The sequence below is a fragment of the Schistocerca gregaria genome, chromosome X (assembly GCF_023897955.1).
Source record: "Schistocerca gregaria isolate iqSchGreg1 chromosome X, iqSchGreg1.2, whole genome shotgun sequence".
Classification (NCBI taxonomy): Eukaryota; Metazoa; Arthropoda; class Insecta; order Orthoptera; family Acrididae; genus Schistocerca; species Schistocerca gregaria.
The window spans coordinates 174,177,639-174,191,211 of record NC_064931.1 but is presented as its reverse complement, the minus strand read 5'-3'; the positions used below and the strand labels follow the sequence as shown (position 1 = coordinate 174,191,211).

Here is a 13,573-nt window from a genome sequence, read left to right as displayed (position 1 = left end):
GTTTCGCAAGTTCAACAAAATTTTAGTGTTTTTCACGTGGACTTAACGTTTCTGTTAAACACATGTTAAAAATTCATTTATTTTGTCGTGGTGTTCTTATTACCTGGTTTTGTTACGTGCACAGTGTTAACTATTCACACGTGACCCATTTGCCCATCTCTGCTTGGATCCGTACAGGTTCCCTGACTGCCCACACATGAGCAGTTTGCACACCCCTGCCTGGCTGTGCCCACAGGCACCCTGCTGCTCACTGTTGGGAATGCACGGTGAAACAACTTGGCCTAAGTTGCCCTTAGATACTTAGCAGTCATTTTTTTCACATACATAAAGTTCCATAGGACCAAATTGAGGAGCAAATTTCCAAGTTCATGGAACGTGTCAGTACATGAAATTACAATATAAAAGTAATAACAGATAAAAATAAAATGTTTATGACCCTAAAAAGTCAGCCCATAAGTTTAAGTAAACGCAATCAACAATACAACAAGAATCATCTTAATTTTTCAAGGAACTCCTCGACAGAATGGGAGTGACCCACGAGGAAACACTTCAGTTTCAATTTGAAAGCACGTGGATTACTGCTAAGATTTTTTAATTAGAGTGGTAGCTTATTGAAGATGGATGCAGCAGAATACTGCACACCTTTGTGCACAGGAGTTAAGGAAGTCCAATTCAAATGCAGGTTTGATTTCTGCCAAGTATTAACTGAGTGAAAATTGCTTGTTCTTGGGAATAAGCTAATATTATTAAAAAGAAATGACAGTAAGGCTTGTGCACAGGGGTCGATAAGAAGTTCATGAACTTACACCATTTATTGCCCGAACCACCCATTTCTGAACCAAACATATTCCTTTATAATGAGAAAAGTTACCTCAAAATATAATACCACATGACATGAGCAAATGAAAACAAGCACAGTAGACTAATTTTCGTGTTGAACGATCACTCTCTTCAGATACCCTTTGAATAGTAAAATTGGCAGCATTGTCTTTCAACAAGATAATTAATGCGGGCTTTCCATGACAGTTTACTATCTATCTGAACACCTAGTTATTCGAACTGTTCAGTTCTACTAATCATATGCCCATTATGTGAAATTAAAATGTCAGGTTTCGTTGAATTGTGTGCTAGAAACTGTAAAAACTGAGATTTAGTGTTACTTTATTTTCTACAAGCCATGACCTTAGGTCATGAACTGCACTATTTGAAACTGAGCCAACGTTGCACACAACATCCTTTACTACCAAGCGAGTAGTGTCGTCAGCAAACAGAAATATTTTAGTTACTCGTAATACTGGAGGGCATATCATTTATACGGAGTGTTCAAAAAGTCTCTCTACAGTGCCGTATGATTGTTCGCCTGCCTGGGTTACTTCCCTTAAAGTGCGCTCTCCCAACATTCCACTGTTTCGTTTATCTCAGCCAGCATCAGTAGTATTGTTGGTGTGTGTCGTTATGTGTTGACTAAACATTTAAGTTTAGTTCCGTTGTTCGTTTTTCTTTTTTTATCACTGTTAATATGCTAACCATTGAAGAATGTGTGTTTTTAGTTGAATAAGTGTTAAAAGCTGGCGGTAAATACATAGTTTTGGTTCGTCAAACATTTAATTCTCTTTTCCCGGAGACAACACTCCCATATCGTGATACTGTGCGAGATTTGATTAACAAATTTTGAAGTACGTGTTTAGTGACAGATGCACCGAGAAGTGGTCATCCTTTCATTTTGTCTGAGGGTAAACTACTTGATATTTCTGATAAAATGTCCACGAGTCTGAACAAGTCAGTAAGAAAACTCGCCTAGGAAATAGATGTTAGTGTCGGAACGGCCCACACAGCTGTAAGGAAAAAATCAGAACTTTTCTCGTACAAAGTGACAGTCATGGAAGAACTGAAAAATACTGACCATGGCAAGAGACTGCATGATCTCATAATTTCACAGTGACTTTTGCCTCCACGATCGCCTGACCTAACACCACCTGACTTTTTCTTCTGGGGTGCAGCGAAAGCAACTGCCTATAAAAAACCGTCCAAAATCCATCAGTGAATTGAAAACTGCAAGATCCACTTTCCACTGCTTCTGTTGCAGAAGAAATGTTACAGCTTGTGTTTGGAAACATGATTAGATGAATTGAATTGTGTATTAAACACCAGGGGGGACACTTTCAAAATGTAATGTGAAAATTTGTAAGTAAAAATGAATATTCAATAAATTAATAACTTGTATTTCACAGAGTTTCATTTCAATATATTCACTGCGGCATACGGCAAGCACGGCTAACAATCATACGGCACTGTAGAGAGACTTTTTGAACACCCCGTATAAATAAGGAACAGGAGTGGCCCCAAGAATGATCCCTGGGGCACTCCCCACTTGATCGTACCCTATTCAGACCCCACATCACAGCCATTCTCAATATTGTGAGTAATGACCTTTTGCTGTCTGTTGCTAAAGTAAGATGTGAATCAATTGTGAGCGGGGAAAACTATGAATGCGTAAATACAGGGCTTACGTGTGCAGGAGCGCCGACTTATAAAAAATATTGGGGGGGGGGGGGGGCATACTGGGGTCTTGCCCTAGGAAATTTTCTAATTTTTAGATGAAAAATAGTGAGTTTGAAAGTTTAAAAAGCATTTTAGAGTCATGTGATCAACATTAGAACCCTGAAAACTGGACTCTCGATAACTTGATACTGCGGGAAACTCGATAAGCCTGACACATTTTGTGGCTTCGAAGAAAAAAAAAGACATAAACACACGTGATATTTTCATGAAAAGCGAATTTAATTTACAGTAATAATCATGCTTATAGACTATTACAGAGCAGTGAATATATAGCTCTCAAAAGACTGAAATTACATTTAAATAAATCCTAAACTATCATTAAAAGAATAAAACATAAACTATTGCTGTCGTACAGCAATAGCACTCTGACTAATAAGTGAAATAGCTAATTTAAGCTTACTTTGAATAAGGCTCAGGGTTCATTAAATAAAAACAATATCTCAGAGTTAATGTTTTAATACAGTTAATAAAGTTAAAACAGTATGCCTAATACTTTCAGTCAAAAAGTATGTAAATAGTGGGTTTCAATGGGGTTTTACACCCTAAAAGTATTTAAGTATTTGAAAATAACTAATACAGCACTATAGTTCTATAGTAGTATAGTAATACAGTACTAAACTAGTACAAATAATTCAAATCTGAAAATTTAACATTATGTATGTATTTGAGTCTCTAAAGATTTTTAATATTGATCTAAATGCCATTATTACGTCTAGTGTCTTAGGTACAAATGTCGACTGCCTGACTGGATTACTGAATATGAAGTCAGTGATGACTGGTCTGATATCCATTTCATCCGAAACATCTCAGTGGACATGAAGAACAGCCAAGTTGTTAAATTGCTTCTGTCCCATTGTTGATTGGAGATATGACTACAGACGTCTAAGGGTGCTAAATGACCATTCTGCTGTTGCTGTCATGATTGGAACTACCTGGAGAAGCTTAATGCACTTCACTACTTCACATAACATTTCTCCAACTGCAAGCTCTTGTGTAATGTACTTTCTTACATCACACGTTTTTTAAGACCAGTTGTTTTTTATTAGCGATATTGGCTAACATATTAAAGTTAAGCTCAGTCTCTCAATGTCTAGGTCATTTTTGAAAAACTCAGTTGATTTCTCCAAATTTGTTTCACTTCTGTTTTAAGCAAGCACTCTTGTCCAATTGCAATGATCTGTGTGAGTCCAGTTGAAGCAAACCGCTCATTAATTCAGGATTGCACTGTTTCACAAACTTAGATTTAAATAGCTTTGTAGTATTCCTTTGGAGTTTTGAAAAGTGCTGTGAGCTGGCTTCGTTGTTTTCATACTTCTTTGGTATACTTAGAGCCCAAGGATCATCAACTTGTGAAGGTTTCTCTTTTAAACAGAACTCCCAAAAGTGTTCAAAACTATCATGCCTTCCATTCATAGTTTTTCCAGATCAGCAACGCGTGGATGAGGGCATTGAAGTTTTTCATCGACATCTTCTGTTGGGTTTATTGCATGGCAGATGTAAAAAGAAAGAAGTCTCGAATTGTAACGTTGACTCAAGGTAGCCTGCACATTTGTAACCTGCCTCTGTTTAGTCCTCTGCAGAAAATGTTTCAAAAAAAAACTCTAGAAGCTCTTCAAAGTTTGTCAATATTCTCAAGATATTAGAAGCTCCCATGGTCCATAGAGTTGGGAAAAGGTGTCATATACCAGCTTGGTCATTGGCGCTCTCATAGCGTATGCTTCTGAAAATTCCCATCCTTCGGTTGGATTCCCTTACGGTGTTTATCAAGTCCTTGGCTAAAGCTGTAATATCCCTCATAGACGTAAGATGGCGGAGACTGTCTATAACTGCCAAATCTAAACTGTGAGCAGTGCAGTGCACATAATGTGCATTAGTTGTATATCTAAAATTAACTTTTTTGGTCCTTTGAACTTACCTGTCATATTCGAGGCACCATCATAGCACTGTCCTCATACGTTATCCATTGACCAATCAAGACAACCAAAAAGTCTTTTAAAATAATAGACAGTGTTTGTGATTCAGTGTTGGGGGGTCTCATGTAAGCCAATAAAGTCTTCGTTGATGATTAAGGAATAGTCGACAGTACGAATAAAAAAACGACACTTGTTCGTGAACAAATCAATCACTTGTTGAAGCCAACACCTTTCTCAACACAGGCTTTCCTAGTAGATCAATGATCCCGTTTTGAATATCGTGGGACATCAACTTACACCGAACGCCCTAACCAATGTTTAAACTCGGTTATGTCATTCTTTCAGACTTTCAACAATTGAAAAAAAATAATTGAGTTTACATCTTTGTGCCTTATAATTGCTAGGCCTAGTCGGCATAGAAATTGCATGGTAGTAAAAATTGTCGAAAGAGCTTAACGGCCTATCTTTGTACCGCTATCTAACTGTTCATTCTCTTGGAAGGCCGCATTTCGGTTAGTGATAGAATTTAGTTTCAGAACATCATCTTTAGGTGTAACCTTTTTTTCATGAAGACAGAATTTTTCCAAAGCCTTTTTGCCGTTAGAAAACCCAATGGAAGTAATGCATCTTCTCTCTCTCTCTCTCTCTCTCTCTCTCTCTCTCTCTCTCTCTCTCTCTCTTTCTTTCTTTCTTTCTTTCTTTCTTTCTTTTTTTTAGCGCCTGCCTCTTTGTGGGTATCGCAAAAAACTTTTTCGGTAGGTTCTTCATATTCTAGCCATGTATGCCATGTATATTTGATCAACCAAGACTTCTGAAATGCTCTTGCCTTACTGGTTTGTCCAGGTTTTGGCTGTGAACTGTTCTCTCCTGAAGACGATGAAGCAATTGATGACACACTAATTGTTGGAGGTTGACTTTGCAGTATCAATAACTACCAAGCACGCCCTTTTGGTAACAAATTTAATCATTGCAAACTTAATTCACAATACACTAAGGGACTAAAGTAAACAAATAAAATATAGTCGTATAAAATAATCCACTAAAGTCGAAACACTAAACACGTCTACAGCATGCACTGAACAAAACTATCCACATGGAATGACTGCGACAGCAGGGTGGGCGTTATATAGCTGTGGCGTCATAATGTCTTGAAGCGTCATAATGTCTTGAAGCGTCAAGGTGACGCGATGTGAGGCGGAGGGTCCCATGCGCTTCTGGTCCAGTCCTTTTGATGTCACAATAGTCGCAGCACTGGCCTGTTGGCACCTGACTTTACCCGAAGGTTCACGCATTGTGACAAATTCTAAGTGTGCCTGCAGCACCATAACACTATCATGATTCATCCCACTCGTTTTCAGTTAACCTGCTTACTACCATAATAATTGTTTTCACTCATTACTGAACGTATTTTAAAATGTACCTATTGTCAAACAAGGAAAATAAAAAATTCCAACATAATTTTGTGATTTTACAATGCATAATATAACTAAAAAGTTTCTTAAATTATTGGGGGTGCTCCCCCCTCCCCCCTCCACCTCCCTAAACGCATTTTTGAGGGGGCTCGGGCCCCTGGGCCCCCTCAGGCCCCATGGAGTCAGCGCCTGTGAACATGTGCATCACCGTACTTTAATATTCTGCTAGGCACTCCATTATATCCATGAGAGTCCTTAGTCTATGGTGATTTAATTATTGACGCAATCTGCCCCCTTGTTTGTATCACTGAGGAGTATTTCAGACATCAGTCTCAGGAAGGCATTTATCTAGGAAGTTGTATGATTCCCTGTAGAAACTAAATTTTTATTTGATCCGCCAGCAGTGCTCGGAAAATGATTGTTAAATACTATACATATATCGGATTTCTCAGTCACAACGTGTAGTTTTAATTTTATCCTGTGAATTAGCTATTCTGTTTGCATACCACGTACTCTTTGCCTTCCCAATAAAATTTTTAAGCACCTTACAATATCATTTGTTCTACGAGATATTTGCTTGGTAATAGATGGCTAGTCTGATAATGGTTGTGACACACACAAATCAGACTTATAGTAGTGGAGATGGTTTTACTAGGGATGTTTATTGAATCATAATGACCTTATCATTGATGAGATGTTACATTTTAACCTTTCATTCAGACTTGTGAAACAACCTTCTTGCTTGCTTTGTTGGTGAGCTGTTTTCATGGCTCATGTAGTCAAAGGAGTCACCACAGGACAAGGTAAGAAAGTAATTTGTGGACCCAGTCTCTCTGTAACTATTTAGCTCAATTCTTGAAGAGATTAGTTTCCTTAAACACCTTCCTCTTTGATGTTGCGTAAAGGAAGTTCCTGTTATTTAAGATAGCAATACCATCCTTTTGTTCTTCTCTCCTGCTGTTTCTGTTCGGTAAGCTCTTTCTCCCTTCGTGGATTTACTTTTTAGTCCATTTTCATATTGTTTAGAAAACCCTTTGTGTACACATGATATTTAAAACTAGTTTCTAGTTCAGAAACAAACACTCAAACACTCATTGTGTGTCCCCATTTATAGTTAACTAAAATTTCTTGTAAGGTACAAATATTTATTAATATAGTTCACTTTCAGAAAGTCCTCGAGCAAGTCTTACGGCAGCTGTTAGACGCACTGGTGATACCTACCATGATATTGGCAAGCTTTATGAAGAACAGCCTAAATTGGACTGGGAACCACTTGCAGATACACTTCACATATATAAAGGGATGATATCGTCTTTCCCAGACATTTTGACTGTACACAGAGTGAGTTAAAAATGTTGCATATAATACATATCTGTACCATAATCTTCTACATGAAGAATAGAATAGAATAGAAGTTTGTCTCGTAACATACAATTGCAAGCCATTGACTTCATGTACAGGACTCTCATCAAAACACACAAACTGGTTTACAATTTTCCTTGTAATATCAGTAATATAATAGCAGTTAATTAATTAATTAATTAATTAATTAATTAATTAATTAAGCAGTTAATAATTTTTCTTCAATAATAAGAAACTTTTAAAAATTAAGTCCTGCATACATGCGCTCTGCTGCTCAAATTTCCAGGTTGTCATTTATGAATTTTTCTACTGAATAGTACAGAAATATTACTAGTTTCTCATATAAGCTTTTTTCCAGTGTTCCTAAATTCATGTTGAGAAATTCTCTTCCTTTCACTTTGTTATAAATTTTCATATTGATATAATGTGGATTTTGAGCATAGTTTTAAATGGTGGTTGAGCAGCATAAAATTATTTTGATTTCTGGTGTTGTAATCTGGTTGAAAATGATTTGCTACAGATAAATCAGGGTTACTGTGTGTAAAGATAATCAGCTCATATATGTCTTGTGAAGGAACACTTAATATAGCATTTTTTTGGAGTGGGCAAAATGATTTTCTTTGCCCTACATTGTGGATATTTCTAATGATGGGTTTTCTGAAGTTTTAGTATTCAACACACACGGTTTGAGTTACCCCAAATTAAAATTCCACACATTCTGACTGACTCAAAGTAGCTGTGATATACTACTTTTCTTATGCCTATACTGGTAGCATTGTACAATATCCTCATTACGTATGTCTGTAAAATAACATTAAAGTCACAAAAAATTAAATAATAATTTGGGATTTATGGAAATGATGTAATTTCAGTCTTCACTCATTTACTTAGAAGTAAGAAACCATATCCAGTATACTCTTGATTATTCAGGATAATGTGGGGAAGATTATGCACAAATAATTGAAAGACATGACTAATAGAGATATTTTCAAACATGAATTCTTTGTTCAAAAATTTATCCAAGTTCTGTGCTTAGGTACTGTAGACCTATCTATTTCTTTAAATGGTCTCTGATGTTGGTGTGCTTCTGAAAGTAATTGATACTTTTTTTTGCACAGCATTTCAAAATTTTCTTTTAGCAATAATATCATTGTGCTGAAACCACTACTGGTTCACATACTGTAGAAGAGTATCAGCACATTGCAGTGCAGTACAGTGACTGTGAGGTCACAGTCTTCATCACCTCTTTCACATTTGCTGTTCTATTCTTTGTTTTGTTGTGATGCAGCAATCACAATTTCAGCGATACTTGTACTGGAAGCTAGGTTCACACTTGTTGATCTTCAGCCACTCATTCACATTTTCTTCGTAGATGTTTTCAAAACCATTTAAACTTATTGCCAGATTAATTATTTGTGCCGTGAAAATCACTGTGTTCTATATCTGGAAGTATTTTTCTCCATGATAGAGTGAGTGAGTGCAGCAAAGTAGCAACGTTTTCCGATGCAATTGTGCCTTGGTCCATTGGTTGTGTAATGACAGTCACGTTAGGCAGTAAAGAAACTTAGTTACAATGAGACCATCATCAGATATGAGAATCATCTTGTCAGGATGTGAAGGAGTGTTGTCAAGCAATAGAACAGCCTTCTGTGGCAATCTTTTCTCCTCTAGAAATTGCTGAACTTGTAAAAAATGTGTGTGGAACCAGTTTCTGAACATTTCTCTGTCCATCAATGTCTCTTTTTGGTCATAATAATGCGCAGGGATATCTTTAGCTGTGATATCCTTGAATGTTCATTTTTTTATTATTTTCCAATCACTACTATTTTCTATTTGTCTTTCCCAGAGAAGCTTTAGGAATGCACAAATTTGTAATGTGTTCTTTAGATGACTTATCTCCAGGCGCATGAATTTCACTCTTAAAATCAGGGTTTTTGGTTGCTAGACATTTACAGCACAGACCACTTTCTTCTGCATTATAAATTTGATCTAGTATGAAATTCTCTTCTACAAATTTCTGAATTCTTCCTGGAAGGAAGTTCACAAATCCTGTGATATTGTTTGAATCTGTTTAGCCATTCTGATGAAGTTTTAAATTCTCACTTTGAACCGTAGAGCTTAATGAAAAGAATTCACATTTTTGGCACACATTGTGCCTCAAACAGTGACACCGTCTGCTCATTTTTGGCTAAACCATTGAGAAAGAGCAGCTTCTAATTCAACAAATGGAGACCTCTTGATGCTTTTTGTGCAGATGGTTCAATACTTGAATCACATTTCCTGACAAAAACCAGTATTTCGTGCTCTTTCTTTTTATAGTCCCATACAGACTGCATTCCAATTCCATAATCAGCAGTTTCTCCCTTCTCATATCTTTCAGTTATTTCTAATTTTTGTTTTAATGTAAACATTTTTCCCCCTGTCATACCTTTTACAAATTTCTTTTGACTTCCTTCATCAATACTTACACACCATTTGTTTTCAATTTATGTGGACCAGGTGGGCCAATAACAATGGAAATGGTATTCTGTTGTCATGTGCAGTTGTTTAAACAATGAAAATGAAGATGGCACTTATTGTAATGTGACATTGTTTGTTGTTGTTTCCTAGAGAAAAAAAAAATGCAAGTGTTTTTATAGCTATGAATAATCTGCACATGAATAATCAGGAGTATGGTTTATTTATGAGCATGTATGTTTGTGAGGCATATAAATTTCCAGTTTTTACTGGCCATCATATATATAAAAAAAATACTTATACAAAATAAAGTGTAGCAGAGTTAAAATGGTAACTAGTTTACAGAATATTGTTTCCTCTTTTTATCCTTTGATTTTTAGTGTATCACTTGTTGTTGAAATTGGTTTTATGGAGTAATCGACAGTTGAATTAATTATTGTATCACCTAAACTAATTGTCGGTGTATGTGCTACCTTACGAATAGTAATAACAACAAATCTTTTCAGGGTGCCCTCCAAAAACGGAAGGAATGTGAGAAACTTGCAAGTGACCACAAAATGGATCAGACCCAGTTGAAAGAAGTTATTAGACGTACAGATGTCGTTTCTTATGCCCTTCTTGCTGAGGTGTCCCATTTCCATAGTGAAAGGGTTATTGATTTTAAATGTGCAATGCAGAAGTACTTGACAGAACAAATAAAATTTTACCAAGAGGTATGTGTTAGGTTCCTTTATATGGAACATGTTAATAGAATAGTTTTCCATATATTTAAAACCTATCCTTAAGAGAAAGAATAGTGTCATAAATTTTGTACTTGTATGCTGTTGTCTGTTGTGATTGGCTTCCAGAGTGGTTGTGTTACCTGGGTGCCATATATGCAGATACATTTATTTCCTTGTACAAGGAAAGCATTGGAGGTTACTGAAGATATGACAGATTGATATAACTAAAGTGTAACAGAAATGCTTGGGAGTTAAGAGGACAACATTTTTGGGAAATTTCATTGGGTAGATGTAGAGAACTAGTATCAAAAGTAGACTTGTAGCAGTTATGCTTACCGTGCACCTGAAGAAGAAGTTAAAATTAGTTCACATGGAGGCATGTTAGTTAGGAACTTAGCATATGAAGTGAGAAAATAGGCAGAAAGGAAGTGGCTAATAAGTAGCCTCTGTCATTCACTGTATTGTGATTTACAGAATTTAGTTTCAAATTTAGAGAGGTTGATGTAAATTAAAACTATTGTTGTGAGCAGAGAGAACTTTAGATATAATGCCCAAAAAATATATTTGCACTTGCGCTGATATCCATGTGACCGATTTTGCACAGTCTAATAATAATAATAATAATAATAATAATAATAATAATAATAATAATAATAATAATACGAGGTTCATGCACTCAGCATTGTAATCTTACTGTTTTTAATGTTAACTGAAATATATTCTAGAATTCATATCAGACTATTCATTTATGGAATGAGAAACTACTTTACTTAAGATATAAAGAGGCAGTGTGTGCATATTATCTAATTATTTCATTTTTCTTTTTCAGATAATTGGTAAACTGCAACAAGCATTGTCAATGTATGAAAATTAATCACATTCTTGGAAAACGTAATTTCCATAGAAGTGTCTCCTGTGACGGCAGTTATTAAAAAAAATTAGCTAAATCTTTTGTAACGTACTTTGTAAAACAAGAAAGTTGGTATATTCACTATCATGTATGTTTGAATGAGACAGTTTGAATACATTGTATTGAATCTGATTGTCTGAGACATTTATGTTGAACTTTTACTTTGTTCTAGTCTGTAAATTGTGAAGATACTACTCTTAGATTTAAATTGTAAACTGAAGGCACCAGTAATGCTATAAATAGATATAAATTATTGTAAATTATAAGTTACTGTTGTATGCATCTGCTGATTAATGAATTATTAATTTTTTTGTAGTGAAACTGATTTTTTTGTAATTCATCAACCAGAGTACTGCCATAATCATGTCGTGCAAAGATATTTATGTACTTTGAGGAAATAGTTAACTAGAAATAATTTATCATCATCATCAATCACCCTCCTCATAATCATACTCAGTGACTGTGATGTAAGTGGTAATGTAAAGTCATTTTTTTTTACCTACAAAACAGTCTTAATATTTTAAATGCAGCTTTCAGTCAGTACATTCCCACAATTATTTTAAACTTAAGAAATAGCAATTTTAAGTTGCTAAAAGTATTGTTTATTTTCCTGAGTTTATAGTATTGTTTTCCAGAAGTGTATTCTGTTTCCATCACTGTATCAATTATTATTTCAAAGCCATTACTAAAATTTTAATGATGTCACTTATTTCTTGTAACTTCCATTCTTTTGAAATATAAATTTGAAATCATCATCTTTCTTGCTAGATAATAGAGGAAACGATGTTCCTTTACAGAGCTGTGCTCATAAAATATGATGATAGTTCAGCATTGATATCTTACGTGATATCACTTGTTGTGGACTGATGTCAGTTTCCGTCAGTGTTTCATTGTGATGAGCCACCATATTTTTTAGCACAATAAGAATTACAATGTAATATTTTGATGTTTCTAGTGGTTTTGTTACTGTAAGGTTATAAATGTAAATATAGATTAAGTGATGGTATGAACTCATTGCTGCCACAGAAGCTTGCTCTGTCGACATTGTTGTACTTGTTATAGAGGAATATTAATTTTGTAGTTGGTACCTTTATGTGAAAGACTGTGAATGGAGCTATAAAATTTTCACAAAAATATAGTTGAAAAGCAAATATTATGTAAAAATTGAACCTCAAATCCATATTTGCCCTTTTCCTGATCAAATGAAACTAAGATTATTTCATCTTGTTCTCAGTAATCTTAAACAGAAAGTATGTTAAAGGAAAAACTGAAATATAATTTTTCATGGTATAAATGAGTGAAGCATTATACGATTCATTATTGTTAACATGCTTGGGGAAATTGCCTAAATGAGAATATTTCCCTCTTGAAGAAACAGGCATAATTTACTACCAGTCTGTCTGTGAGTTACTAAATGCATTCAGGAAGTGCCATCGATTATTCACTAGATTCACCAAAGTGAGGATGATCATACAGGTAGAGGACTTATGCAACCCCTTTAAAGTGGGCTGTCCACAAATTGAAATTCCAAAATCATTACCAACTAGCTTTCATTTTGTAGCTTATTGTATAATATAATGAAACTTCATGACAGATTACAATTGTATGCCAGACTGCAACCTGAAACCAGATTTTTGCTTTTGCAGGCATATCGTTACATTGCATAACAGGACATGTGCTCCTGCATATGTTGCTTGACTAGTAATTCTGAGATACAACATGTGTTGGAGGCTGGTCAGGCAAACTCAATTTTAATATCTGAAGGTTTGTGGCAGTGAAATCTTCTTTAGTCTCTGCTCCACTGCTTTGCGAAGACATTTTTATGTATACCATGGAAGAAATGCTAAAATCTTTATTTTTGCTAAAACTAGTATTGTCCCTTTAGCATTTAACGGTCCTTAAAAATACAAAATGATATGTATTTTTAAATGCTGTGTATTTTTAAATACCACTCTGTCATTACTGTAACACTTGGCATGAGAATTAGATTGTATGATTTAAGCCATATTAGAGCGGTGTTGACGGCCAGCAAGATGAGCTTACATCTGCTTGCTTCCACAGCACTCACTAAATGTGTAATATTTTATAATAATGGATATCATTTTATAATAATGGATATGTAGTATCAAAAATTTTCAACTAAAGTCTGCTAGGTGATGACATAACTATTGAATGTAGTTGCAGAATAATGAAGATTTCATCAGATTTTTGGTGGTACATATAAAAATGTTCTTT

General features: G+C 35.1%; 1 protein-coding gene across 2 annotated transcripts in view; it reads left to right on the top strand.

Moving 5' to 3' along the window:
* LOC126297776 (sorting nexin lst-4) overlaps positions 1-12,489 on the top strand; it is a 91,579-nt gene extending 79,090 nt beyond the window's left edge. For both annotated transcript variants that reach the window (XM_049988954.1, XM_049988955.1), the window contains exons 10-12: positions 7,056-7,228; positions 10,213-10,419; positions 11,258-12,489. In XM_049988954.1, coding sequence (XP_049844911.1) covers positions 7,056-7,228; positions 10,213-10,419; positions 11,258-11,302 — 425 coding nt within the window. In that variant the 3' untranslated portion in view covers positions 11,303-12,489. The remainder of the gene's footprint in view (positions 1-7,055; positions 7,229-10,212; positions 10,420-11,257) is intronic.
* The last annotated feature ends 1,084 nt before the right edge of the window (positions 12,490-13,573 follow it).